Below are 27,373 nucleotides of genomic sequence, written 5' to 3'. Positions count from 1 at the left end.
CTGGGACCCTCTGCCTCTACATCCAGAGGGTTCCCAGCCAACCCTGAGGAAGGGGGTCTCGTGGGTCTTCGAGACTGTTACTCAGGCTCAGGCGGAAGCTCCCATCAGGAACCTCCAGTCTTGCCTTTTCCCTCCCACTACAAGCCACTTCCCCTCTGGAAACCTTGGTGTCCTTGGCTATATGATGAGATTAACAGAATTTACCTCACAGACTTGTTTAAGGGTTGAGGTTAGAAAAGCGTTCTGCAAGAGGCTGTCTTTCCTCCTGGGGATCACAGATTGCTGGGGGCTCCCGCTTGGCTGGGAAACAGGGAAACAGTCTCGCCTTCTCTCAAGGCCATGAGGCTGGGAAAGCTCTAAGCACAAACTGAGCCCTGACACCAGTTGTGGCTTCCAGAGAAATGAGAATGATAATAAATAAGTGTAAAAAGAGTTAACAACACACCCTTTAAGCCAAGAAAAAAATACATCAGGAGGGACAGTCACAACTGAGTGGACTGAGACGAGGCATGAGGGAGTGGACCATAGGGCTGAGAAGGAGTGAGGGATGAGAGGTGTGGGGAGGCATTCCCTCCCAGCCCCTAGAGATGGGAGGAGCAGAATAGGCTCTGGGGAGCAGCTGCTGGGAGTCTCTGCCCCGACCGAAGCAGCTACTCCTCCTCTGCCCAGGCCCCGCCCTTGCTCTGTGGCCATGTTATAGCAGGCACCTAGCGGGATAGTGGCGTCTGCTTCAGGGACATGAGCACCGAGCGCAGGCGGGACACATCTTTGCACTGCTTGCTGCTCTTGGGGTTGAAGTCACATAGCTGGGCCACCTTCTCCCACTCTGTGCCTGGGGTCTCCTCCTTGGATTCCTTCACGAAAGCCTCCTCGGATGCCCTGCAGGTGGAGATAGGACAGGGAGTTTCATAGCTGCCCGCCCTTCCCCAGCCTTTCCCTTGAGCAAGGCTGCTTTGCCTAGCATACTCTGGGGCACTTTTATCTAAAAGTCTCCTCCCCAGCCCTGTGCCCCTCTGACTTCAGAGGAAAGCAGCCTTGGCGTAAGAGGAAGCCTAACTTGGTCCTGCCTCAGGACCTTGGCACTTGCTATCACCTCTTCCTGGGACATGCTTCCCCCAGACCTGCTCCTGGCTTGCTGCTTCTTGTCATTCAGTTCTCGGTGCAGGCCTTACCTCCTCAGAAAGGTCTTCCCAGCCTAGGCACTCTGTTCATTACCTCCCCATCAGGAGTTCCCAACCTGGGGTTCTGGACACCTAAAGACCCTTGGCGTACCTTAGCTATTTTCACCATTTCCAAAAACTTGGCAGAAGTAGGACATTGACTAACCATCTAACAGAAGCGCCTAGCTCAGCATTGCCCAAATGTTCTGTTTAAGTATTCTCCAGGAAGACTGGTCAAATACATATGGAAAACTCAGCTAAAGAGGATCTTTATAGAGGGGACTTTCAAAGCCTTTAATGTGCTGTGTGCATCATGACCCTCCAAGGTGGGTATGTGATCGATATGGAATCCACCACATCCCAAGCATGTTTGACTACAGAGCCCTTCGTAGTCAGGAACAACCATTACCACTATGGAGCCACAGCCTGGGGCATGAATGCTCCACTGGAGTCTGAGTTTGGCTGGAATCAAGTTAGGATGAAATCTGGTGGTCCTTCATCAGAAGTTCAGGTGGACAGTTACAGAAGCCACTGACTAAGGGACAGTGGAGAGAGAAGTAAATATAGTATAGTGGACAAAATCTAAACGTGGGACTCACTAAGAGAAAGACGATAAGGTATTCTTAGGTGAGGAGTGCTGGGTCTATATCCTGTTTGGCCAGTGAGGGTCCCTCAAATTTCCTGGAAGCCCCCTCTGCATCTCAAGCAGGACCAGTTCTGCCGATGCCAGACGTGACCGATGGCAGGAGCTCTCCACGGAACAGCTGACCCTGGGAACAGGTGACCTGGCCCCTCTCTAGCGATGCTGGCTCCATGCTTATTTCCTAGCTTGTAAAATGAGGATCATAGCTTTGCCTATTTTACTGGCCTGAGAATTCAATGAGGTAGCAAGCAGGCCTGGAAAAAAGGAAAGTGCTGTGCGGAGCTGGGTGGCAAGGGGGGATGAGGGGAACTATGCTGTCCCTTCAGGGTCCAGAGGCTCCTCTCTGTCCCTGCAGCTCAAAGTGTCCATGATCCAACGGCATCAGTGAGACCATAGAGCTTGTCAGAAATTCGGACCCAAAGAGGAAAAAAAAAAAAAACAAAGAAAAAAAGAGGAAAAATATTAAAAAAAATAAAAATAAAAAAGAAATGCAGATCTTTGGGCCTCCCCACAGTACTGCTGAATCAGAATCAGAGTTTTCACCAGACTGCCTGGTAATTCATAGGCACATGAAAGTTTGAGCCTGGGCGCAGTGGCTCACACCTGTAATCCCAGCACTTTGGGAGGCTGAGGTGGGTGGATCACTTGAAGTCAGGAGTTCAAGACCAGTCTGGCCAACATGGTGAAACCCCATTTCCACTAAAAATGGAAAAAATTAGCCGGGCATGGTGGCAGGTGCCTGTAATTCCAGCTACTTGGGAGGCTGAGGCAGAAGAATCACTTGAACCCAGGAGGTGGAGGTTGCAGTGAATCAAGATCATGCCATTGCATTCTAGTCTGGGTGACAGAGTGAGACTCTGTCTTAAAAAAAAAAAAAAAAAAAAAGCAGCAGCAGCAGCCCTGGTCTACACTCGGACTCTCTTCAGGGCTCTCCTGGGTGCTCTCTGGGACATTTCAAGCATCAAGCCCCCTGTGGTATTCCACAGCACCCATGCCCAGCTGACATCTCTATCCCCTGTGGAAGCCTCCCATGGCTCCCCACTCCCTTCTGGATCACGTCTGAGCTCAGTCTTGGCACAACAGGAGCTTTGTAGCCAGCCCTAAGTCAACCACTTCCCAGCCTCAGCTCCCACTGTTCCAGCCTCCGTAGAGCTTCTAGAGCTTCTGCTGCTACAGTCAGCTGGGACTTTTCTCTCTGAATGCCTTGGCCCCAGCTGCTCCTCCCACCTTCTCTTCCCACCCTCTTTATCCAGCAAACTCCTTCTCACACTTTAAGGTCAGTTGAAGGTCTTGCTTCTCTGAAGTCTGCCTGGAATCCCCCAGCAGAGTTGCTTCCAGAGCTCGCTGTGCCCTTCTACAAGGCTCTTACCACAACACACTCCAGACCATAAGCACCGTGGTGGGTGGGGAGGAGGCCTGTGTGTGTCTTACCAATCTGGCACAAGGTGAGTACCAAGGAGCATTAAATGCAGGAGAGCAGAAGGAAGGGGACGAAGGCCCTGGTTTGTTCTGTGCCCTGTGAGAGGAGGCTTAGCCTCGACACATCACAGGCTGCCAGGGCACACCTAGAGTGAAGAATGGCAAATACTTTCTCTTCAGCTCCGAAATTCCCACCGCCACCCTCCAGGATGTCTCTACCAACCAACTGAGGTTGGCATGAGGTAAAACCTGTTTGCCAACCTCACCACACCAAGTAGACCCCAAACCTGAAACATGCGAGGGGGCCTGGGCAGGGGCTGCTGGCCAAAGTCAGTGCACTGGGGCAGGAGGAAGGGATGGATGACATGAAGGAGCAGCTCTTGTCCTTTATATGCCTCCAGCATCCCATGCTTAGTGTCTGTTTTGTTCAATTAAAGGCCCCTTCGGCCAGGCACAGTGGCTCACGCCTGTAATCCCAACACTTTGAGAGGCCGAGGTAGGTGGATCACCTGAGGCCAGGACTTGGAGACCAGCCTGGTCAACATGGTGAAACCCTGTCTCCACTAAAAATACAAAAATTACCTGGGCGTGGTGGCGCACGCCTATAACCCCAGCTACTCGGAGGCTGAGGCAGGAGAATCTCTTGAACCCAGGAGGCAGAGGTTTCAGTGAGCCGAGATCGCATCACTGCACTGCAGTCAGGGACAAGAGTGAAACTCTTGTCTTTTTTTTTTTTTGAGACAGAGTTTTGCTCTTTTTACCCAGGCTGGAATGCAATGGCGCGATCTCGGCTCACTGCAACCTCCGCCTCCTGGGTTCAGGCAGTTCTCCTGCGTCAGCCCCCTGAGTAGCTGGTATTACAGGCACGCGCCACCATGCCCAGCTAATTTTTTGTATTTTTAGTAGAGACGGGGTTTCACCATGTTGACCAGGATAGTCTCGATTCTTGACCTCGTGATCCACCCGCCTTGGCCTCCCAAAGTGCTGGGATTACAGGCGTGAGCCACTGTGCCTGGCTGAAACTCTTGTCTTAATAACAACAAAAAAACCCTTCACCCCACACACCCTACAAGAGGCATCTCAGAGGGAGGGAGTTGGGGCTGCTTTGCCATTTGTCCCTCCCACATGGGAATGAGTGGCCAGCGCATTCCTTTCTCTGCCTTTACCCTGCAGGGCTCTGATTTAGCCAAGCGGCCTCCAGTTTGCTGGAGGGAGAGAGATGGTTGGTGCCTGCACCTGCCAGGGTATTTGCCTCCTGCTCTGACCACTGCTTGGAGCCCAGCCATACCCATTTATATCCCACAAGCAAGGAACTCAAGAAACTGTGGCCACCACATCCATTCCCTCTCCAGCTCCCCCGACAGAGAAGCAGAAGAGACACGTACACATAGCCGATGATATCAGCATCCGGCTGCTGGTAGAATGCTTTGTCAGCGATCCTTGAGGGAAAGGTTGAGGGAAGGGGTTAGGTGGGGAAAGACAGAGGGCAAGAAGACAGGCAAGCAGAGGGTTAAAGAGAGAGAGAGAGACAGCATTAGTACCTCCAGTGGGAGAGGTGTTAGGAAGCATAGTTCCGGAAGGCTCAGCAATGATCCACAGCCCCAAACAAGAGAATGGGGACCTCGGCCCTGGCCCCAGAGCCTTCTCTAAAATTCATCCCTGATCATGTTACTCCTGCTCAAACGCATTCAGAGGATCCCCACTGCCTGTCACTGCCTGACTCATCAGCAGAGGCCCTTACAATGTGAGTCCACAGCCTCCTGCCTTCTCTCTCCCTCCACTCCTTGGCCCCTGTTGCCCAATACATCACATATTTTCTTTCGTACCCAGGTCTAGAATGCCCTCCCTACTCCCTGCCCTTTTTTCCTGATGATCTCCTAGTTATCCTCCAAAGCCCAAGTCCCCAGACACAGAGGTCCCTCCCTGACCCATTTCCTTGCTTCTATGGCCTTCGTGCAGAGGGCCCTACTGTATTTGAACTCAGTTGAACATGTGTGTTTTTCTCTCTGCGCCCTTTGAGGACATAAGACTGGGTCTTCCTTATCTCCATCTCCTTAATGCCTACCCCAGAGCCTGGCATGCAGCAGTTTTCTGGACAGAAGGGTAGCTGTCTCCTAGAGCAGGCCTTTCCCTTCCTGGAAGATCTTGGACCCTGAAGAGGGTAGCCTAAAAGGCAGGGAGCACTGGGCAGTATTCAATCTGAGACCATTTCCACAAAGGTGTTCTCTGCTGGGCATCTGCTGTCTTCACCTGCCCAGCATTCATGCCTCTTCTTCCAGGAAGGGCACCCTGACTGTCCTCTGCTGGAACAGGTTGCCCCAGCTTCGGTCCCTGTGGTTTGAGTGGGACTGATCCCTATGCACAACCCAAGGAATGGGACTATCACCCAGACTAGGGCCCCCTGGCTAGTCACTGGGCCTGGCATGGTCCAAGCCAGTGAGGGTCGGGCCGAGGACTTGAGCTGGAGCTCTAGGGCACAAGATGCTATTTTCACTAGGGCTGCCAAGAGAATAGGGCAGAAGCCTGGAGTTGCTGCTGGCCATCTTTCCCTCCACACCAGGGTGCAGGCCCGACAGTGAAGCGCAGCTGGAGGAAAGGACAGCGGGCGCAGTGAGTGAGGGTGGATGGACTTCACTGGAGCCCCTCGCGCCCCAGTGCCCACCATCCTACCCCTGGCCTTTGTAGTTATACAGCCTGTGATTTTTTTTTAATCCTTTAGCCACTCAGGGTGGCATTTCTCCAGCAGTAAAATCCCATTCACAAGTCTCTTCTTCACCCTCAGTGCAGCTTGTGCTGTCTCTGATCCTAACTCTGGCCACAGAGGGCCACACCTCACTGTTGGCTGCTGAGGCCTGGACAGACTTGCTGGCATTCCAGGGCCCTGGGCCCCTTTAGCTGCCTCGCAGACTCAGCTTCCTCTTGAAAACAGGTGAGGCCTCCATGGTGGAGCAGCTCCAGGGGGCCCTGAACTCCACGAGCAAATGAGGAAGCAGCCCTGGGGTTTCCCTTCTTCCCTGCTCCCATCACCAAACCAGCCCCTCCAGACCGTCCCCCATACCACAGTCCCCTCACGTCCCATCAGCTGCCCCCCATATCCCCACAGCACCCTTACATACCCTCTTCCCCCTCACTTCCACACGACCCCTCACATCTCCACAGCCCCCCCATGTCCCCACAGCCCTCTCATGTCCCATCAGCTGCCCCCCTATGTCCCCACGGCCCCCTCACGTCCCCATGGCACCCTTACATCCCCTCTGCCCCCTCACCTCCCCACAGCCCCCTCACATCTCCACAGCCTCCCATGTCCCCACAGCCCCCTCATATCCCATCAGCTGCCCCCCCATGTCCCCACAGCCCCCTCACAACTCCACAGCCTCCTTATGTCCCCACGGCCCCCTCACATCCCCACAGCTGGCTCCCTCATGTCCTCAAGACCCCCTCAAGTCCCCATGGCCCCCTCATGTCCCCACAGCCCCCTCATGTCCCTCTGGCCCCCTCATGTCCCTCTGGCCCCCTCATGTCCCCACAGCCCTCTCACCGGTTGTTGATCTTGTTCTTCTCTACTTGTTCACTCTGGCGCTGGTTCCACTCCTCCAGGTCCTTCTTGGCCTTCTCCCGCCACTCCTGTTCTGTCACCTTAGATGCAGCATCTGGGACCCCACAGGAGAATGAGCGGCTGCTTTCCAGCTGGGATGCACAGGCCTGGCCACCCTGGCTGCTCCTCCCCTGGCCCCTGCCAGGCACCTCAGGGTCGCCCAGGCCCAGTCCCACATTAAGGCATGCAGGGTTCCATGCACTCCCAGGCCTCCCCACACACAGCCCACCCCCACCTCAGGCCTGCCCTCACCCAGCTCTTGCAGCCGTTTCCTCTGCTCTTCTCGCCACTTTCGGATGCTCTCAGGCTCCTGGGTCAGCCTGTCAGCCTGAGCAATGGCTGCGTAGCCGTCAGCAGGACCATTGGCCTCCTAGAACACAAATACGCAGCAGTCTGCCCAGTTGGCACACCCACCCCGCTGTCTCTGCTGCCCCTACTGGGGCCCTGCTCACGTCTGGGTAACTCAGCTTCAAACAACCTCATACCCACTGTCTCCGGTGACTATGCCTCCCTTTGCCTTTGCTGTTCCCTCTGCCAGCAACACTCCTCCACCTGTGTGACTGCGGGCAAGTTACTCACCCTCTCTGTGCCTGATCATTGCCCTCAGCCCAGTCATAGGTTTTGATACCCTCCAAGCAGGAGACTCAAGAAACCGTGTGCTAGCCACTTTCTTTGTCATAAAATGGGCTAAATAACAGTATGCACCCCAAAGGGAGGACATAAGGATGAAAGGAGTTAAAATTATAAAAAGCTTAGAACCCTGCTTGGCATAGTGAGTCCCTTGTTCTACGGTCATTAAAATCACTCTCTATTGTGGTTCTGTTAACTCCTAACACTTAGTCCTCACTTTATCTTTTCTTTTTTTTTTAAATTATTTATTTGTTTTTTTTTTATTTTTTTCTTTTTCTTTTTTTTTAAATTGCATTTTAGGTTTTGGGGTACATGTGAAGAACATGCAAGACTGTTGCATAGGTACACACATGGCAGTGTGATTTGCTGCCTTCCTCCCCTTCACCTATATCTGACATTTCTCCCCATGCTATCTCTCCCCAACTCTCCACCCTGTGTTGTCCCTCCCCTATTCCCCCCAACAGACCCCAGTGTATGATGCTCCCCTCCCTGTGTCCATTGTGTTCTCATTGTTCAACACCCACCCATGAGTGAGAACATGTGGTGTTTGATTTTCTATTCTTGTGTCAGTTTGCTGAGAATGATGGTTTCCAGGTTCATCCATGTCCCTACAAAGGACACGAACTCATCGTTTTTGATGGCTGCATAATATTCCATGGTGTATATGTGCCACATTTTCCCTATCCAATCTATCATCGATGGGCATTTGGGTTGGTTCCAGGTCTTTGCCATGTAAACAGTGCTGCAATGAACATTCGTGTGCATGTGTCCTTATAGTAGAACGATTTATAATCCTTTGGATATATACCCAGTAATGGGATTGCTGGGTCAAATACAATTTCTATTTCTAGGTCCTTTCTTTTTTTTTTCTTTTTTTTGAGACGGAGTCTAGGCTGGGCGTAGTAGCTCACACCTGTAATCCAAGCACTTTGGAGGCCAAGGGGGGGCGGATCACCTGAGGTCGGGAGTTCAAGACCAGCCTAACCAAAATGGTGAAACCCCGTCTTTAAAAAAAAAAAAAAACTAAAAAGAGAGAAAAAAAAAAGAAAGAGATGGAGTCTCACTCTGTTGCCCAGTCTGGAGTGCAATGGCGCAATCTCGGCTCACTGCAACCTCCACCTCCCAGGTTCAAGTGATTCTCCTGCCTCAGCCTCCCAAGTAGCTGGGATTACAGGGGACCATCACGACACCCAGCTCATTTTTTGTATTTTTAGTAGAGATGGGGTTTCACCATGTTGGCCAGGCTGGTCTCAAACTCCTGACCGAAGGTGATCTGCCTGCCCCCACCCCCCGCAAGTGCTGGGATTACAGGCCTGAGCCACTGCACCCGGCCTAAGAGGACCTGACTTTATAATGTGTTTATCTGTCTGTCTCTGCCATCAGAACATCATCTCTGTCCTGTTCACTGCTACATCCCCAGAGTCCAACATGGTGCCTGCACAGCAGATGCTCAGTAGATGTTGAGTAGAGAAGCAGTCTTGAGATGTGTAGCATATCACAGCTCGGAGCACACCATAGGGAAGAACCTAGACTCTGTGGCCTGGCTGTCTCGGTTCTGATACTACGAGATGTGTGTAAGACCTGGGAGAAATTGCTTAACCTTGCCTGACTTTTGTTTTCTCATTTGAAAAATGGGGCCAGGCATGGTAGCTCGTGCCTATAATCCCAGCAACTTCAGGAGGCCAAGGGGCCCAGCTCTTGCAGCAGTTTCCTCTGCTCTTCTTGCCACGTGCAGATGCTCTTGGGCTCCTGGGTCAGCCTGTCAGCCTGGGCAGTGGCTATGTAGCTGTTGGCAGGACCACTGGCCTCCTAGAACACAAACACGCAGCAGTCTACCCAGCTGGCACACCTGCCCTGCTGTCTCTGCTGCCCTTGCTGGAGGACCGCTTCAGGCCAGGAGTTCAAGACCAGCCTGGGCAACACAGCAAGACCCCATCTCTATTTTCAAAAAAAATTTTTTTAATTATGGAAAAAAGACCAGGCACAGTGGCTCATGCCTATAATTCCAGCACGTTGGGAAGCCAAAGCAGTCAGATCACTTGAGGCCAGGAGTTCGAGATCAGCCTGGCCAACGTGGCAAAACCCCATCTCTACTAAAACTACAAAAAATTAGCCAGGCATGGTAGCTGCTTAGGAAGCTGGGACTTGGGAGGATCACTTGAGCCAGGGAGGCAGACGTTGCAATCAGCTGAGATTGCACCACGGCACTCCAGCCTGGGCCACAGAGCAAGACTCTGTCCCCGCCCCCTCCTAAAAAAAGGAAAGAAAAATGGGAATAGGCTGTCCCCAGTGGCTCATGTCTGTAATCCTAGCACTTTGGGAGGCCAAGGCAGGTGGATCACATGAGGTCAGGAGGTCGAGACCAGCTTGACCAACATGGTGAAACCCCATCTCTATTAAAAATACAAAATTAGCCGTGCGTGGTGGCATGTGCCTATAATCCCAGCTACTTGGGAGGCTGAGGCAGGAGAATAGTTGAACCCTGGAGGTGGAGGCTGCAGTGAGCTGAGGTCATGCCATTGCACTCCTGCCTGGGCAATGAAAGTGAGACTCTGTCTTAAAAAAAAAAAAAATAAGAATGCCTTTAAGAGCTGTTGTGATTTAGTGCTCTAATATTTGTGAGACATTTAGAAGAGTGCTTGGCTAGAGTGACAACTCAGTGAACAGTAGCTACAATGACTACTATTATCATATGATTCATTCCCATTTTACAAGGGAGGAAACTGAGGCCCAGAGACATAGCACAGTGTAGTAGCAGAGGCACGGCTAGTGTCCAGGTCCCTGACTCCCAGGCAGGGGCTCTGCTCATGTCTCCCCACTGCTTGTCAGAGCTGTGGACCCAGAGCGCTGAGGACTATAAGCTCAGCCCACAAGGGTGTGGCACCCTCTGGCCTGGCAAAGCCTTTCTGATCTAGGTCCAGCCACACCCGCTCTGGCACCCACACCCTCTGCATTCCTGTCTGCAGGCGTCCCCCTGCAGTCACCCCATCTTTGTCTCTTGGTGCTTCTGGCCTGCAATTGTCTCCCCTCCCTCCTCCTTCAAGCACTTATCAAAACTGACTGCCTGTGTTGTTTGACATCTCCCCACAGGAGTGTCTGTCATACTGTGCCCACTGAGCCTCAGCACCTGGCAGGTGCTCCCTAAGCAGCGGCTAAAGGAGTAAAGATCCCTGGAGCCAGCAGGTGCAATGCAAGATTCAGAGGAGGCTCTCTGGGGGAGGAGCATATAGATGAGACATCAGAGCTACCATTTCCAGCCGCCTGGAGAGTGAGGGAAGGGCAGGGCCAGGACGGGGTGTAGCCTGGCACCTGGGATCATCAGGGCAGCTGGGCGTCACCCTTATTCCTCTTTGGGCACAGCACTGCATTTCAATTCAGAGACTCCCAACATCCCAGTAGGCCCTTCTGGGGGCCTTATCTGGAGAACACAAGCTCACTGCTGCTCCTTTCTGGGAACAACCCTGTTCTGAGGCCAGGCTACCAGGGACTCCTCCCAGCACCGCTGCCCAAACCTGCAGAGCCTCCTGTCTGCAGACAACTGCACTGTGACTGTGTATACAGGTTTCCCCAGGTGCCCTATTTTATTTTCTTCCCAGCACTTACAAGTCTATCTGAAATGACTTGTGAGGTCAGAGAAGTTGGAAATGAAAATAAAAATACAATGAATGCATCCATCTGACCACTACTCAATCCCCACTCCTTGAGCACACATGTACTAGAACCTTTCTCTGAGCCAGCCCACGTGGGCATTTAACAGGAGTCCCGGATGTCATTTGACTTTTCATTCCTGAAACTTCCCCCACCCTCCGCCTGAGAAAAAGGCACCATAATGCCCTTGTGGGGGAGGAGGAGGGGAAGAGAGGGCCGTATCCTGTATCCCGAGAGTTGTCTTTAGGGTGACACCCACGTGGCATGGAGACCTCAGCCTTTAGTCTGTCAGAAAGGGCACTGGGGCTGCCTTCTCCAGTCACCACTCACTCACTCACCTTGCAGGGCACAGCAATTTTACAAAGCCTCCTTTGCTTTCTTGGATTTTTGTTACAGATATTAAAATGAAAGCCTAGGGATACTGAACAATATACTGAGGATGTTGAGGCCCCAGGCTTATGTTCAGCCTTGATTTCTCCTTCTTTCCCATCCCATGTACAAGTCATCAGCAGCTCCTGTCATAGCAATCTCTAAAACTCTCCCTCTGGCCCTCACCGCCCTGGCCCAGACCACTGCTGGTCTCTCATGCAGCCCCATCTCCACAAAATGCCTGAATGACCTGTTCAGAGCCTAAATCTGATTTATCATGTCACACTTTAAAATATTCTAAGGCAGCTGGGTGCGGTGGCTCGCACCTGTAATCCTAGCACTTTCGGAGGCTAAGGCAGGAGAATCGCTTGAACCCAGGAGATGGAGGTTGCAGTGAGTGGAGATCGTACACTGCACTGCAGCCTGGGTGACAGAGTGAGACTCTGTCTCAAAAAATAAATAAATAAAATTAATTAATCAATTAAAATGAAATAAAATATCTGAAGGCTCCCTACTATGGCTAGAACAAAATTTAAGTGTTCTGGTCTCTCCCTGGGCCTCTGATTTCTGTCCTCTAACCAAGCACTCTTGCTATACTGGCCTTCATGCAAGCTCATCTTATATCCCCTCAGAGGCTCTGTCTGGAACATTCTTCCCCTAGAATCAAGGGCCTACATCTTCCTAGAGCTTCCCCTGCCTCCTGATTGAGGCCTCGGCTTGTTTACATGTTTATTATCTGTGTGTGTCCTCCCCCTTCCCTTCCTCAAAAACGTAAGCAAGCTCCATGCGGGCAGAGGCTGTCTGTTTCCATACAGCACCCAGCACCTGGAGGGCCTGGCTACAGAAGCCTTTCAAGAATATTGAATGAATTCATAGATGTTCAGGCTTGGGGACAGGGACGAGCAAGACATCTTCCAGAAGGTTGGGACAGGGAATCCCTCACAATTGAGGACCATGGCTGAGGAAACGTCAACCTTGCTATAACACAGGTCAGGTAAAGAGAGTGGGCAAGGGAGGCACCTTCTTGCCTGGAGGCAGAGTAGAGTGGGGAAAGATGGAGAAGGGCATTTCCAGCCAAGAGCCAGCACGTGTAAGAATCACGTGGGCCTGGAGCCTTTGGGAAATGGATACACAGATGCCCCCAGATGTGGGAGGAGAGGGGTGGAGAGGGGCAGGAGTCTCTCTTCATCTATATCCTTCAGGGCTTGCCATCTCCATAAAGCCTGCCCTAAACTAAGGCTCAGAGGACTTGCAATGAAACAGCTTTCTTTAATCGTCACAACCCTACATGGCAAGTTTTTTGTTTCTTTGTTTCTTTGTTTTTCTGAGACCGAGTCTCGCTCTGTCACCCAGGCTGGAGTACAATGACATGATCTTGGCTCACTGCAACCTCGCCTCCCAGACTCAAGTAATTCTCCTGCCTTAGCCTCCCAAGTAGGTGGGATTACAGGTGCCCACCACTATGCCCAGTTAATTTTTGTATTTTTAGTAGAGACAGCGTTTCACCATGTTGGCCACGCTGGTTTCGAACTCCTGACCTCAAATGATCTACCTGCCTCAGCCTCTCAAAGTGCTGGGATTACAGGTATTAGCCACCACACCTGGCCTGTTTTTTCTGTGTGTGTTTAATTGGGGGGGGGGGGGGGGGGCGGGAGAACAGAGTCTATTGTCCAGGCTGGAGTACAGTGGCACGATCTTGGCTCACTGCAACCTTCGTCTCCCAGACTCAAGCCTCTCAAGTGATTCTCCTGCCTCAGACTCCCAAATAGCTGGGATTACAGGCACCCGCTACCATGCTCGGCAAATTTTTGTATTTTTAGTAGAGACAGGGTTTCACCAAGTTGGCCGGGCTGGTCTCAAACTCCTAACCTCTCAAGTGATCCACCTGCCTCAGCCTCCCAAAGTGCTGGGATTACAGGCGTGAGCCACTATGCCCAGTCAAGCTTTATTATTTTTATTTTACAGGTAGTGAAACTTGATCTCCAAAGAGCCAAGGCCACCCAGCCAGGAAGTGGCAGAGCCAGGATTCAAACTGAATTGCTAGGTGTGACTCTCCACATGGTAGCTAATAGGGCCCAAAGTCACTTCTGGGACGCATGATTCGTATGCCTGCTTGTCTCCCGCCCAAGGCTAGAGACCGGGTCCTCCGCTCCGGTTGCTGCATGCCTCGTGTAGCCTTCCTCTGGGACTCACCCTGACATACCACCCTCAGCTCACCTAGGGGCTGGGTCAGGAATTTGTGAGAGGTGTCCAGGGCTGCAGAGCATTTTTCTCCATAGCCCTGTGGGGCAGAGGAGCAGGGCCTCTAATTCCCATTTTACAAAAGAGAAACCAGGCTCAGAGCAGTTAAGTGACTACCCACAGCCAGCCAGCTGGGAAAAAGCAGAAAGTGAAGTCCAGGTCTTCTGACTCCATCTAAACCTCCGCTGCTGCCTGTGTCTGGGGGTGGAAACAGCCTTAAGGAAACTTTCAGCCCCCATGGTGTCCTGCCCCAGACCCAAGGTTTCAAGCCTGGCCAAACTGGGCCCACATCTCTGCCACTTGCCACCAGCTGTAGGGCCCACTGATGCGCTCTGGTGGGGGCTGTGCAGGCCTCACCAGAAACCTTTGGCCTCTCTCCTGGCTCTCCTGGCACATCCCTTTGTGCAGCAAGTCCCAGGCTCAGGTGAACCCCAGACTGAATGGCTGACCCTCTGTGGCTTTGCACGTGCCGTTCCCTTGGCCAAGACCACCCACATCCCCCCGGGCAGCCTCGGAACTCCCTGCCAACACTCCCTCGCAGTTGCGTTCCTTGACTTTAGTGTAGGCTCTGGCACTTCATCCTGGATTCAAGTTTTACCTCTTACTAGCTACACAACTCGAGCGAGCTGTCAAACCTCCTGTATAAAACAAGAATAATGGCAACCAACACCAAAGGGAGTTGGGAGGACTCAGTAAGACCAAGCATGCAAAGCTCTTGGTTGGTGCCTCCATAGAGGAAGAATTCAATCTGTTAGCTCTTAATGCTTCCCCAGAGCCAAGCCCTCACCTTCCTGGGCTCCCATTGCTTCTTTCCAGGTCCCTGTCTTCTATCAGAAGCAAGTTTGGGACCAGGTGCAGTGGTTCACACCTGTAATTCCAGCGCTTTGGGAGGCTGAGGCAGGAGGATCGCTTGAGCACAGGAGTTCAAGACCAGCCTGGCCAATATAGCAAGACCATATCTCTATAAAAAAGTTAAACATTAGCCAGGCATGGTAGCCTTCCTTTAGTCCCATGTACTCAGGAAGCTGAGGCAGGAGGATCACTTGAGCCCAAGAGGTCAAGGCTGCAGTGAGTCATGATCATACCACTGCACTCCAGTCTCAACTGCAGAGCGAGACCCTGTCTCTCAAAAAAAAAAAAAGAAAGAAAGAAAAGAAAAAAGAAAAAGAAGGGAGCTTTTTGGGGACAAACTCCCCATTGGACTTGCCTCCATATAAATGTATGCCCTAGCACGGTGTGTACGCATAAAGAATGTGCATTGACCAAATGAATAAATGACCAAATGTATAATCCAAATGAATAAATGAGTGGCTGGGTACACAGGGGTGTGGAGGGCATGGGACAAGTGCTGGACACTCCACTAGGGGGCTGGGCTTTATATTCCCCTTCTGCTGCTCACTGGACTTGTGACCTTTTAGAAGTCCCTTCCCTGGGCAGCTTGACTTTTTTTTTTTTTTTTGAGATGGAGCTTTGCTCTGTTGCCCAGGCTGGAATGAAGTGGCATGATCTCAGCTCATGGCAACCTCTGCCTCCTAGGTTCAACCGATTCTCCTGCCTCAGCCTCCCGAGTAGCTGGGACTACAGGTGCCTGCCACTACACCTGGCTAATTTTTGTACTTTTTTTTTTTCCACCTGCAACTGTCTTGATCAAGTTGAGACAGGGTTTCACTAGGTTGGCCAGGCTGGTCTCAAACTCCTGACCTCAGGTGATCCACCCGCCTTGCTGGGATTATAAGTGTGAGCCACCACACCCGGCCATAGCTTGGCTTTTAAAACTGTTAAGTGAGTGACAACATCCTACTCCAGGTGGGAAATGAGGCTCACATGAGATGCTATGGAAACACTCTGCAGCCCAGAGAAGGTATGTGTGTGTGAGGGACAGCACAGCTGCTGTGGCCCACTGCCCCATATCTGCTGGGCCTCGGTGCATCACGGCCCGGAGAGCACAGTGGTGCTGCCAGCAGGCAAAGCCCCAAGAAGCAGTTGGCCACTCATTATTTCTGGGCTGCTCAGAACGTATTTGCCTGACCTTGCCCCCACCCCAAGCCCTGCTAGTGACATGGAATGTCATGGGCCACAACTGGGCTCTCCTGTAATCACCTGAGCAGCTCGGTGGGGAGATCAGGTCATGGCCAGGAGGGATGGCAACCAGAAGAGCTCACCAGTGGCTACAGCAATGCTCTGACCCATCCCAAGCTCTGGAGAGAGAAGCAGGCAGGAATGGCCAGGACCACAAGGCAGGAGGCAACAGTCAGGGCCAGGCTTATCTCAGTCTAGCCCCTAGAATCCCTTTCCCAAAGGACCTCTCTGCTGGGCCCACTCATGAGAGCCTCTGTGGACCCATGCCAGCCAAGCGTGTGCTCCCACTCCAGGGATGGCCAAGAGGCTGAGCCACATCCTTCTTTGGGATTGATCAGCTAAATCTAAGCTAAGCTGAGCTGCTGATTCCTCTAAGTAGCTCAAAGGAGGACGATGGGAGTATTAGGGGAAAAGGAGAATCTGTGTAGCGGTGGGAGGTGGAATCCTGCAGGGGCCTGCTGTCCCTGCCCCTGACTGTGCCAGATGGAGCTGGAATAGGTGTGGGCAGGCTTGTCCTTAGGCCGTGTTGGCAATCAGGTTTATAGCTGGACCCCCTAATAGTACACAAGCTGTAGGAAGGACTAAGAAAGGAAGCACAAAAGCTCTGTCCAGGATCCTTGAAAATGTTGAGTGTGAATAGGCCAAGGTTTCTCCTCCCCCTGCAGGTGCAGGCCAGACCTGCCAGGCTCAATCCTAAAGAGCTGGGGCTTTCCCCCTGTCACCCAGGTGCCGTGGCCAGCCAGTTCCAGCAACAGAGCAGTAATGCAAAGCACACTGGGTCAGAGGTCAGGAGATAGAGGCGAGCTGGGGCTTTGCCACTAAGCTTCTGAGTGATTCAGCTCATCTGTGACCCTGCCCTGCTTGTAAGGATTCTAGGATGGCACTGATGTGATATGATTTACAAATAAACACACCTGCGGTGGTTCTTAGTAACAGTAAAGACAAGAGTTCTCGCTGAGATTGGAAAGGAGGCCCAGGGCTCCTCAGATTCACCCAGGGCTCACCCAAGGCTGAGGGGTGTGGAGGGAGAAGGTAGGGGGCCAAGTCAGCCAAACAGGGTGCACACCAGAACTAGCTGATTTCCTGTGTGACTGTGCCTTCACCATTTCACCTCTCTGAGCTTCACAATGCTAATCTTTAAAAGGTACATTATCCTGCTCAGAGTATTCTAGGTACTTTCTCTCTCTTTTTTTTTTTAAGAGATGGGGTTTCATCATATTGGCTAGGCTGTTTCGAACTCCTGATCACCTCAGGTGATCCACCCATTTTGGCCTCCTGAAGTGCTGGAATTACAGGCAGGAGCTACCATGCCCAGCTGGTACTTACCTTTTTTTTTTTTTTTTTGAGACACAGTATGGCTCTGTCACCCAGGCTGGAGTGCAGTGGTGTGATCTCGGCTCACTGCAACCTCTGCCTCCAGGTTCAAGCAGTTATTCTGCCTCAGCCTCCCAAGTAGCTGAGATTACAGGTGCACACCACCCTGCCTGGCCAATTTTTGTATTTTTAGTAGAGGCAGCATTTCTCCATTTTGGCCAGGCTGGTCTCGAACTCCTGACCTCAAGTACCCATTCAGCCTCCCAGTGCCGGGAATACAGGCATGAACCACAGCATCCCGCCACGTTCTAGGTACTTCTGTGGTTCCAAGCACATTTTCAGCTCCAGGTCCACTTTAGGACACAGAACTATAGGGTCAAGCAAAGTCATTCTGAATGTGCCCAGAGCCTGGGTAGCCTAAGTCTCAACAATCTATCAAACTGTACAGAAGCAAATCCTCATTCTTTGACTCTCTCGGGCCCAACTAGACATGAAGCTGCTGAAGTTCTAGAGATCAACTTTTCCAGCTTGCTGATAGTTGAGTAATTTTCCAGAAACAGGACTTGGCCGGTTTCCCTGCATAAGGTACCAGCCCATCCCTCTTACATAAGAAAATAAGTACTGTTTATTCCCCCAGAGGATTTAAGAAGCCAGCCCCTCCAGGGCAGGGCTCAGAAGATCCCACAGCCGCAGCCCCTGAGATCAAGGGCCTTTGGCCCAGTCTAAGTGGGAATGAATGCTCTCTGAGGGGAGGTTTAGCCCCACCAGGCATCTGGTTGAGGGGCCGGGGTGAGGACTATACCATCCCTCAAAGTACTCAAACAGATTTGTGTGTATGCAAGAGGAAGAGAGTTAGGTGGGTACAGAAGCAGTCTTAACTAGAAATATAATTACTAGGGTTTTCCTCCTTTTTTAAAAAAGACTGTCACCCAAGCTAAGTGTAGGAGTGTAATCATAGTTCACTGCAGCCTTGACCTCCCCAGCTCAGGCAATCCTCCCATCTCAGACTGCTGAGTAGCTGGGACTACAGGCACACACTATTGCCCCAGCTAATTTTTCACTTTTTGCAGAAACAGGGTCTCACAATGTTGCCCAGTTTGGCCTCAAACTCCTGGACTCAAGCTATCCTCCCACTTCAGCTTCCAAAAGTCTGGGATCACAGGCCTAACACTGTGCCCAGCTGGATTTTCTTCCTTTTTGGTACTATAAAAACACTTAAAGAGTTTTTAAACAACCCAGTGAAAGTGAATGCCCTTTTCTTATCCCCATCCCACCCCACCCTTGGGGCTAACCATTGCTAACAGCTGATGTACATCCTGTCAGATATATTGTGCAGACATATGAAAAAAAAAGGACCATACTGTACATAACATTCTGCAAGCTGCGTTTTCCACTTAATATATTATGGGGATCTTTTCATGTCAAAACAGGAGGCACTGATTGCTCTTTTTTTTTTTTTTTTTTTTTGAGATGGAGTTTCACTCTTATCAACTAGGCTGGAGTGCAATGGTGCAATCTTGGCTCACTGCAACCTCCGCCTCCTGGGTTCAAGCGATTCTCCTGCCTTAGCCTCTGGAGTAGCTAGAATTACAGGTGCCAGCCAGCATGTCCGGCTAATTTTTTGTATTTTTAGTAGAGATGGGGTTTCACTATGTTGGCCAAGCTAGTCTTGAACTCCTAACCTCCTATGATCCACCTGCTTCGGCCTCCCAAAGTGCTGGGATTACAGGCGTGAGCTACCGTGCCCAGCCTTGATTATCCTTTTTAACAATAGCATGGTTTTCTAATCTATCTATTCAGTCCCCTGATGCTGGATACTTAGCTTGTCTACAATTTGTCTGCCATTATAAATAATTCTCCAAAGAATCTGGGTGGCCTTGTCCAATTATTTCCTTTGGGAAAATTCTAGAAGCAGAATCTCTGGATCAAAGGGCTTGTCTAGTTGAAGTGCTCCTGTGTGTGGAGATGGTCTCAGTTCAGCCTCCCAGCAGTGGTGCATGGTCAGGCAGGGCCTTATGCTGCCTTCGTCCCATGCCACTGTGGGCCACTTTACCTCTCCATCCCAAAACCAGACATCACCATGGGCAACTTGAGGCTACTCCCTGTCAATCTCAATCTCTAGTGACCCTTATTCTTCTTCCCCACCCTCTACATGACAAGAAAACATGTCAAAAACCCTTCTCTATGTTCCCACACCAATGCAACAGACATACTGAACAGGAGAACTTGGAGCCGTAAGCCTACAAGAATGAGGCTGTAAGTTACCGAGACCAGGGCTATTGATCCTCACCACAGCTGAGACAGAACCCTGCTTACCTGAAACATATCTCCATTGACTGTGGTCCCCATTTCCTCAGAACCAGCTGGAAAGAGAAGGAGGAGATAGCATTACTCACTGTTTAGCTTACAGCAAGTAGGAAATGATCCTACATTAGCCCCTCAAGCCAAACTCTGTGTACACCCATGTATATATTGACCTACATGCAAACAGACATAATGTATGTACACACACACACACACACACACACACTTGAACTTAGGCTCAATCCCATTTCTGTTTACAAAGCCTCTCACAGCCATAAGCTCAGGGCGGGGGCCATATGGGATAAGGAAGAGAGGGGCCTACTTGTCTCTGCCTGTCCCTGCGGCGTGAGCAGGAGTTGCAGTTCCACCAGACAGCACCTGGCATATTTTTTCTCTTTGTGCCCCTCCCAGAAGGAATTAATTTTGCCCTCAGCAGTGACTCCTCCCAGTCCCTTTCCTTGACATTTGATTAGTCAAATTCCTGGGGCTTCTGCTACAACAGTGACATTCACAGTTGGCCTCCACTCTCTCCTGCAGCTCAGCCCCAGCCAGGCCCTCACCACCTTGTGCCTGCACAACTGCTTTGCCTGCTAGGGGCAAACACCTGGGAAGGTATAACTGTGTCTCTTTCTCTTCTCCTCTGTGTTTTTCTCAGACACCTGCATGGTACCTGTGAGTTTGCAAGTGCTCGGTAACTCTTTGTTTGAATAAACAAGTAAATAAATGCAAGAAAGAAAGACAATGAATGCATGGCTTTCACCCATTCACAGGCCCCCTTGACTCCAACCTCTCCCATCCCTCTTTCAAACCAATTGCCAGGACTGACAATCTGTAAAACATGCACTTACCTGTGCCTCTCCTCTGACTCAAAATGTCATGAAAACAAACCCCAAAGAAATCTACTTGCCATGGACCACAGTGGCCTATAGTGCCTGCTCCTGCCTCGGGGACTTTGCAGGTGCTGTTCCCTCTGCCTGGAAGGCTGCTCCCTCCCTCACTTCAGCTTCTGCTTACATGCTGCCTGATTAAAGGCCTCCCTGACCATACCCCAATCCACCCCTTGGACACCCCTTCCTATTCCTCCAGCAGTGTTAAGCACACTCACTCAGGCTGCTATGTTTATTTGTGTATGTGTTTATTATCTGTCTTCCCCCCTCAAATGGACCCTCCATGAGGGAGTGGACTTGGTTTCATCCATGATGAGGCTCACCACCTGGTGCATTCCCTGGCACATAATAGGGACTCAATAAATATTTGCCAGATGAATACATCTAACCCTGGAACACAAGGATCTCTACAATCTGGCCCTGCCCATCCCTGACTCACTTCTCATCAGCCCATCCCACAAACCCTAAATTCTGGTTTCCTCCTTCCCCAAACACACCACCCTCATCCCCGTGCTTTCTTCCTGCTTCCCTCTCTAAAGAACAATTTTTTGGGCCAGGCGTGGTGGCTCACACCTGTAATCCAAGCACTTTGGAGGCCAAGGCGGGCAGATCACCTGAGGTCAGTTCAAGATAAGCCTGGCCAACATGGTGAAACCCTGTCTCAGAAAAAAAAAAAAAAGAAAGAAAAGAAAAAAGAACGCTTTTTTGGATCCATTTATTTTCCAAGGTCCAGCTCATAAGTCACCTCCTCTGGGAAGCCCTCCTCTGCTTCCTCCACTTCCCTAGGCACTTATGGAAGGTCTCACTTCTGGGGTATCCCAGAATATCATACAGTATCCCCCACCCTCTTGTGCAATTACTCATGACTCCCAGGAGCCGTGTGTACCCCCTTACCCAGCTCTGTGTCCTTTTCAGCTCCTCAGGGCTCCAGCACGGAATGGGTGAGCAGTGACTGTCAGCTAAGTGGAAGTTGAATTGTTCTTTTGAGGCCTGCTGTTATCTGCAAGGCTCTCAGAAACTGCCGTGCCTCCTAGCAGAAAGCCATGGAGGCCACATGAGGTTATTAGGCAGATGGACAACTAGCCCTTCACCAGCCAGAGAGGGCTTTGAGCAGTAGTGACAGTGTGTTTGGCCTGGGGACTGAAGGGAAGGATGTTTAATCCCATGGAAATAATCCCTGGGTGACATAAATCATAGCTGCCTTTGTTTTCAGAGTCAAACAGTGATTGATTCCAACCAACTCTGTCAGCTGTCATCCCCATTCATTTAGATAAGGCTTCTCTGGCATGGGTGTCCTGGTCCCTAAATCAGTGAGACCAGTAGGGTTTCAGCAGCAGCATCTTCTGCAAAGGGGCTTCTTCTGCTGGGGCGTCTCCTCTAGCAGGGCCTCACGCTACTGGGGTCTATTCTCTGTGATGCCAGTCTGTACACTTGGCCTTCTCGAGAAGTTGCACCACGCCACTCTGCTCTGACCAACCCCAGTCTCAGACCCCCCATCTGCAGGCAGCGGCCTGGGGTCTAACCTGACTTCTCTCTGCCCCAGCCTCAGCCTCGAGAGCGTTCCTTTGGAGATGTGGTTCAGCCTCCTTGGGATTCCACCCACACCCACACAGAGTTCCCGGTACCTGTTCCCACAGTGCTCTCCGACCGCCCACTGCACATCTATCACCCAGAGTCCATGCTCACAGGCCGCAGGCCAGCAGAACAGGACGGAGGCAGAGACTCCTCCTGGGGATAAACCCCTGGGTGTTTGCTCCCCTCAGCTGCCTGACCCATTTTGGAACAAGGGCAGAAAGGGTCCAGAACATTCCTGTGAGCTTACTAAGCCCAGCGGGGGAAATGGGCTTGCCCAGAACTGACGGGCAAGACAGAGTCAGGCCTGGTGCTCAGAATACTGAGTGTGAAAATGGAAACTTACCCAAGGCTGATGAATGGAAACAAGGTGTCCATCACCTAGATCACCCAGGACCACGGATCCAGCCAGAGAGGAGGGGCTCCCTGTGGCTCCAGCATAGGCCCACACCAGACACCTCTTTCCCCAGGGGCACCTGAGCTCAGTGTCAGCACAGAGACTGCTAATCTGAGTACTCCAACAACTAAGAGAAGGTGCCTCAGAGGTACTGACTGGTGGCTGCTGCAAGAGCCAGCTTTTGCCCAGCTCCCAGCAGGCCACGGTCTTTTTCTCTGCCCCATCTAGGCTCCTGGCACACATCCCTGGTCAGGGGAGGATTACCTGTTTAGCACTGCGTAGGCTGAGAAGGTCAGATCAATTCTAGCCTATCTGGCCACCCACTGAGCCGCCATCCCTCAGCACTTCCCTGCTCCCCAACCATTACTGAGGAGGGCAGCTGAACCTTTGCAGAGTCAGCAGGTATATGCCTGGGAGACCCTCAGAAGGCTGTGTCCCCAACAGCTCCCTGGAAGAAGCGAGTGTGTCGTTGTTTCTCTCCCTGACACCTCGGGTGTGAGGCCAATCTGTGCCCCACCCCTGCCGGAGATGGAACCTCCCATCCAGCCTGTAAGCCCCTGGAGCCCCGCCATCCTGGGAAGAGGCCACAGCCCACTCAACTCCCAGAGGCATCTGACTGCCCTTGGCCTGAATCCCATCTTCTCTCTCCTGGAGTTCTGAAAATGGCTCCCCTCAGCAACACCTCCCCACCAGGCATCCCTCCTCTGCCCTGCACCCCTCCTCCACCCTGTACCCCTCCCCCAACAGACCCCAGTGAGCCAGACTGAGGAAAAGGGTGGTCTCACAGAGGTATGGACCAATGAATACTGGTGCATTAACTGGGGCAGGCATTTCTTAGGAATTCCCTGGGGCGGGGCAGGGCAGGATCTGTGCTGAGGTGCTGGGAGCTGCCACTTCAGAAGCCCTCCATTGCTGTCTCAGACAGGTGGCAAAAGACTCCTTGCTTCTCATCCCCACATCCTATCTCCTCCCAGGAAGGTGACTGCTACAGCATTTTTTTTTTTTTTTTGAGACAGGATCTCATTTTGTTGCCCAGGTTGGACTACAGTAGCATGATCACGGCACACTACAACCTACCTACACCTCCTGGGCTCAAGTGAGGCTCCTGTCTCAGCCTCCCAAGTAGCTGGAACTATAACTACAGCTGCATGGCACGACACATGGCTAACTTTTGCATGTTTTGTAGAGATGGGGTTTCACCATGTTGCCCAGGCTCCACAGCATTTGAAAGAGTACGGAGCCCAGAGTTGAGAGGCCTGGGATCGAGTCCTAGATCTGTCACACCTGGCTGTGTGACTCTAGGTAAGATACTCAAATTCTCTGGGCCACCAGTTTCCTGCATGTTACAAAAGCCTGGTTACATTTCTAATATCAAGGAGATACAGGGTTGCTTCAAACTTCTCAGCCACAAGAACTGTCATACTCATTTCTGTATCCCCAGTGACCTGGAATACAGTAGGTGCTCAGCAAATGCTGAATGAATACAAACATGACTCTGAAGAGCCTTGTAAACATCATTAACCAAAATATATCTATTTGTATATAAGTCAGCACTTATTACAACAAAACCTCTCCAAAGTGACATTAACAGTAAGGCCTGTTTCGGATGCACGCATAAGGTGATACCTACTTTTTTACTAAATATTTTACAAAATCATTCTTGCTAGCCAGAACCAGAGCAGGAACATCATTGAAAAGATGATCTCCTCGCACCATTGCACTCCAGCCTGGGTAACAAGAGCGAAACTCTGTCTCAAAAAAAAAAAAAGAAAAGAAAAAGAAAAGATGATCTTCCAGGACCAGGCCCTGAACTCTGAGGTCTGAAGCCAAACACAAGAAATCATAATAGCCCTGGACCACCTTTGGAAAACCATTGAGTCAGCAACCACAAAACCCTGCAGGGCTGGACCGCATCTGACCAATGTTTCGTTGCAACCCACACCCCCGTGTCTAACTCAGAGCCAGACACTTGGAAGGCAGTGTGGTCAGGTGGAGAGGGCTTTGAGTCTGACAGAAACAGGTTTAAATTCACGGCCAGGTGCAGTGTCTCACATCTGTAATCCCAACACTTTGGGAGGAAGAGGTGGGAGGTTTGCTTGAGCCTAGGAGTTCAAGACCAGCCTGGGCCACATAGCAAGACTCCATCTCAAAAAAGGAAAAGGAAAAAATATATATATAAAAGAAATAGGCCCGGCACGGTGGCTCAAGCCTGTAATCCCAGCACTTTGGGAGGCCGAGGCGTGTGGATCACGAGGTCAAGAGATCCAGACCATCCTGGTCAACATGGCGAAACCCCGTCTCTACTAAAAATACAAAAAATTAGCTGGGCATGGTGGTGCATGCCTGTAATCCCAGCTACTCAGGAGGCTGAGGCAGGAGAATTGCCTGAACCCAGGAGCCTGAGGTTGCCGTGAGTCGAGATCGCGCCATTGCACTCCAGCCTGGGTAACAAGAGCGAAACTCCGTCTCAAAAAAAGAAAAGAAAAGAAAAGAAAAAGAAACAGGTTTAAATTCTTGATCTGCCACTACTAGTTATTTCAATAGCTTATGCCTTTGAGCCTCAGTTTTACCATCTCTGAAATGGGTTCAATAACGAGTATGAAGTGATTAAATGTAATCAAGGCACTTAGCTCACTGGCTGCCGAAAGGCAGGTGGTCCCTGGGGAAGGTTAGTGAGTTCCCACAGCACCCAGGGTCCCCCTTTTTTTCCCAGCTGCAGGAGAGAGCTAAGGCTGAGGGGCCAGGAGGCTGTGTTCTGCCCACACCTGCACACTTAGCTGGGAGCCTGGGACAGCCAGGCTATTACGAAGCTCAGGAAGGACTCCGAAAACTGACCCGGGGTTGGATTCCAGAGCCCGGCAGCGGGGAAGCTGGCCTAGGGATGAAATGTCATGACCGAATTCCTGTCCCGGGAGTCGCTGGATCCACAGCCCAGGCGAGGCCTCATCCCAGTTCGGAGGTCCTACGTGGAGATCTCTAAGAAGATTTCTCCCCACGTCCCCCCCAGCTCCTGCCCCAGCTGGCCTAGAACAGGCCCTCTTCCCTGTGCCGCTGGGCCCCGGCTGGGGTCCCCCGGGTGCGCGCCCCAAGCCCCGCTCCAGGCCCCGCGCTGACTCACCCCCACTCGCGGGGCCCGTCTGCGGGGGGGCCGCATGGCCGCCTGCAGGTGCTCCAAAGCCCTCGTCGTTCTCTATGCCTGCGATCTCGCTCTCCTGCTGGGCCAGGAAGGCGGCCGCCGGGTCCTCCTCCGCCGCCTCCGGGGCCCCGCTCTCCGACGACGAGAAGAAGCCAAAGTCATCAGCCATTTTCCCCGCGCCTCCGCCGGAGCCTCCGCTGCGCTCGGCTCTGCCCGCGCCTGCCCCGCGCTGCGCCCGGCGGCCGCGACGCTGTCACCCGAGCCGCGGGGAGCCGGCGTCGGCGGGGACGGGCTTGGCGCGGACCACACTTCCTCTCCGCCACCGGACCCGGCTCGCTGTCACTGCGGTGCTGGCGCCGCGGCAGGAGGAGCGGGGCCGGAATGCGGTGACGTCACTGAGGGGGGCGGGGCGCAGGGCCGGGAGGTCTCCAAGCAGTGACCGCAGGAGGGCGCAGCAGGCCTGGGCGCAGCGCGGGGCCGGGACCGGCGGGGGCGGCGCTCCCCTCCCTCCGCGGCGGCGCCCAGCTGCGCCTGTCCAGGACACCTGGGCGATGCACAGCTCACGCCAGGTCTGGAGGCGAAACGCAGGGCACAAAGTGGCCGTACCGTGCACAGGGCCGCGACAGGCGGCCAGCCCTGGCCCCGGGAGCGCAGACCTGGCTGCTGATTCATTCTGCAAAAGTTTCTGGGATGTCAAGCACCTCATTCTGAGTCTCTGCCTCCGTAAGAGGAGAAGAATTGAGACTGCGAAAGCCTGCTCCGCACCTTTTCATGCAAGTCCAGGTCCTTTTCCACTAGGCCGTGTTGCTTTGCGCATTTTTTTGTGTGTCTCCTTTAAGGAGGCTTCAGCTCATACGACCAGAGTTTGGATGGCCTGGCTGAGCCCCTGCTTAGAAACTGGGCCCCTTAAATGTCCTTTAGGTATGAACCAGCCTGAGAAAGGTAGACCTGGTTTACCCAGGCAGCCTGCCACTCTCCACGCTGCCCCCTGCCCTCCGCGAAGAGGCTCTGAACGCTTCCTCCCTGCCTGCGCTTTGCCAAGCACCAGGACAGCAACGTTTTGTAAAATCCAGCCTTGGCCTTGGGGAGATTATAATCCAGTGAGACAACAGATGGCAAATGGTCCGTCAAAGCACTGTGTGTGAGGTGCTGTGACATTTAAACACGGGGTACACGGAGACGATGCCAAGAAACATCATGGGATTTGGGCTGTCTGCTATTTCTAATGTGGGACTTAAAGGGCAACCATGAAATATGGACTGGAGGAGAGAAAGGAAAGATGTGCCCGAAGCTGGGGGTGGAAGTGGACGTAGGGTGAAGGAAAGAAACTTCCAGAGTTTTTTGTTTTTTTTCTTTTCAATATTTTTACTTAGAGATGGCCTCGCTGTATTAACTGGGCTGGTCTTGAACTGCTGGGCTCTAAGGATCTTCCTGCCTTGGTCTCCCTAAGTACTGGGATTACAGGTGTCAACCACCAAGCCCAGCTGGAACTTGCAGTTTACTTGGTAATACTTTGAGCACCTTTTGATGTTAAAGTGGTTTTTTAAAATTGGTTTATTTAATTAAATGTATTTATTTATTGCTGTCCATTTGCATGGGTTTTTGTTGTTGCTGTTGTTTGGTTTTTGTTTTGAGACAGGATCTCACTCTTGCCCAGGCTAGAGTGAAGTGGCACAATTATAGCTCACTACAGCCTCAACTCTTGGGCTCAGTGATCCTCTCAGCTCAGCCTTCCAAAGTGCTGGGATTACAGGCATGAGTCACTGCACCTGGCCTTTTTGATGTTATTGTAAATGGAAGTTTTACCTTCTTTTTTGATTGCTTATTGTTAATGCATAGAAATTTAATTTTTGTGCATTGCCTTTGCGTCCTGCTGCTTTACTGAATTCATTCATTACTGCTAACTTTTTTTTTGTGGAATATTTAGGGATTTTTACATATAAGAGTTTACCAGCCAGTGCCATGGTTTATACCTGTAA

General features: G+C 51.8%; 1 protein-coding gene across 3 annotated transcripts; it reads right to left on the bottom strand.

Annotated features, from left to right (window-relative positions):
- Window positions 1-433: 433 nt before the first annotated feature.
- Window positions 434-25,738, bottom strand: CLTB (clathrin light chain B). Of its 3 annotated transcripts, XM_008990449.5 has the most exons (6): window positions 25,377-25,738; window positions 19,415-19,461; window positions 7,070-7,187; window positions 6,761-6,872; window positions 4,608-4,661; window positions 434-879 (listed from the first exon to the last, which is right to left on the bottom strand). In XM_008990449.5, exons 1-6 carry the CDS (start codon window positions 25,561-25,563, stop codon window positions 708-710), a joined length of 690 nt encoding a protein of 229 aa, XP_008988697.1. In that variant the 5' UTR covers window positions 25,564-25,738; the 3' UTR covers window positions 434-707. The 3 variants fall into 3 exon arrangements, with proteins under 3 accessions (XP_008988697.1, XP_002744569.1, XP_078220842.1); XM_002744523.7 differs by lacking the exon at window positions 4,608-4,661; XM_078364716.1 differs by lacking the exons at window positions 4,608-4,661; window positions 25,377-25,738 and adding an exon at window positions 19,725-19,802.
- Window positions 25,739-27,373: the final 1,635 nt, after the last annotated feature.

The sequence above is a fragment of the Callithrix jacchus genome, chromosome 2 (assembly GCF_049354715.1).
Source record: "Callithrix jacchus isolate 240 chromosome 2, calJac240_pri, whole genome shotgun sequence".
Classification (NCBI taxonomy): domain Eukaryota; kingdom Metazoa; phylum Chordata; class Mammalia; order Primates; family Cebidae; genus Callithrix; species Callithrix jacchus.
This window is presented reverse-complemented; position numbering and strand designations above follow the sequence as displayed.

Excerpts from the sequence above, each read along its gene's own strand:
- CLTB (XM_008990449.5), bottom strand. The coding sequence starts at position 25,563 with ATGGCTGATGACTTTGGCTTCTTCTCGTCGTCGGAGAGCGGGGCCCCG. Across the intron at positions 19,462-25,376 it reads GACGGGCCCCGCGAGTGGGG|CTGGTTCTGAGGAAATGGGG; the intron begins GTGAGTCAGCGC and ends TTCTCTTTCCAG. Across the intron at positions 6,873-7,069 it reads GAAACGGCTGCAAGAGCTGG|ATGCTGCATCTAAGGTGACA; the intron begins GTGAGGGCAGGC and ends GTGGGGTCCCAG.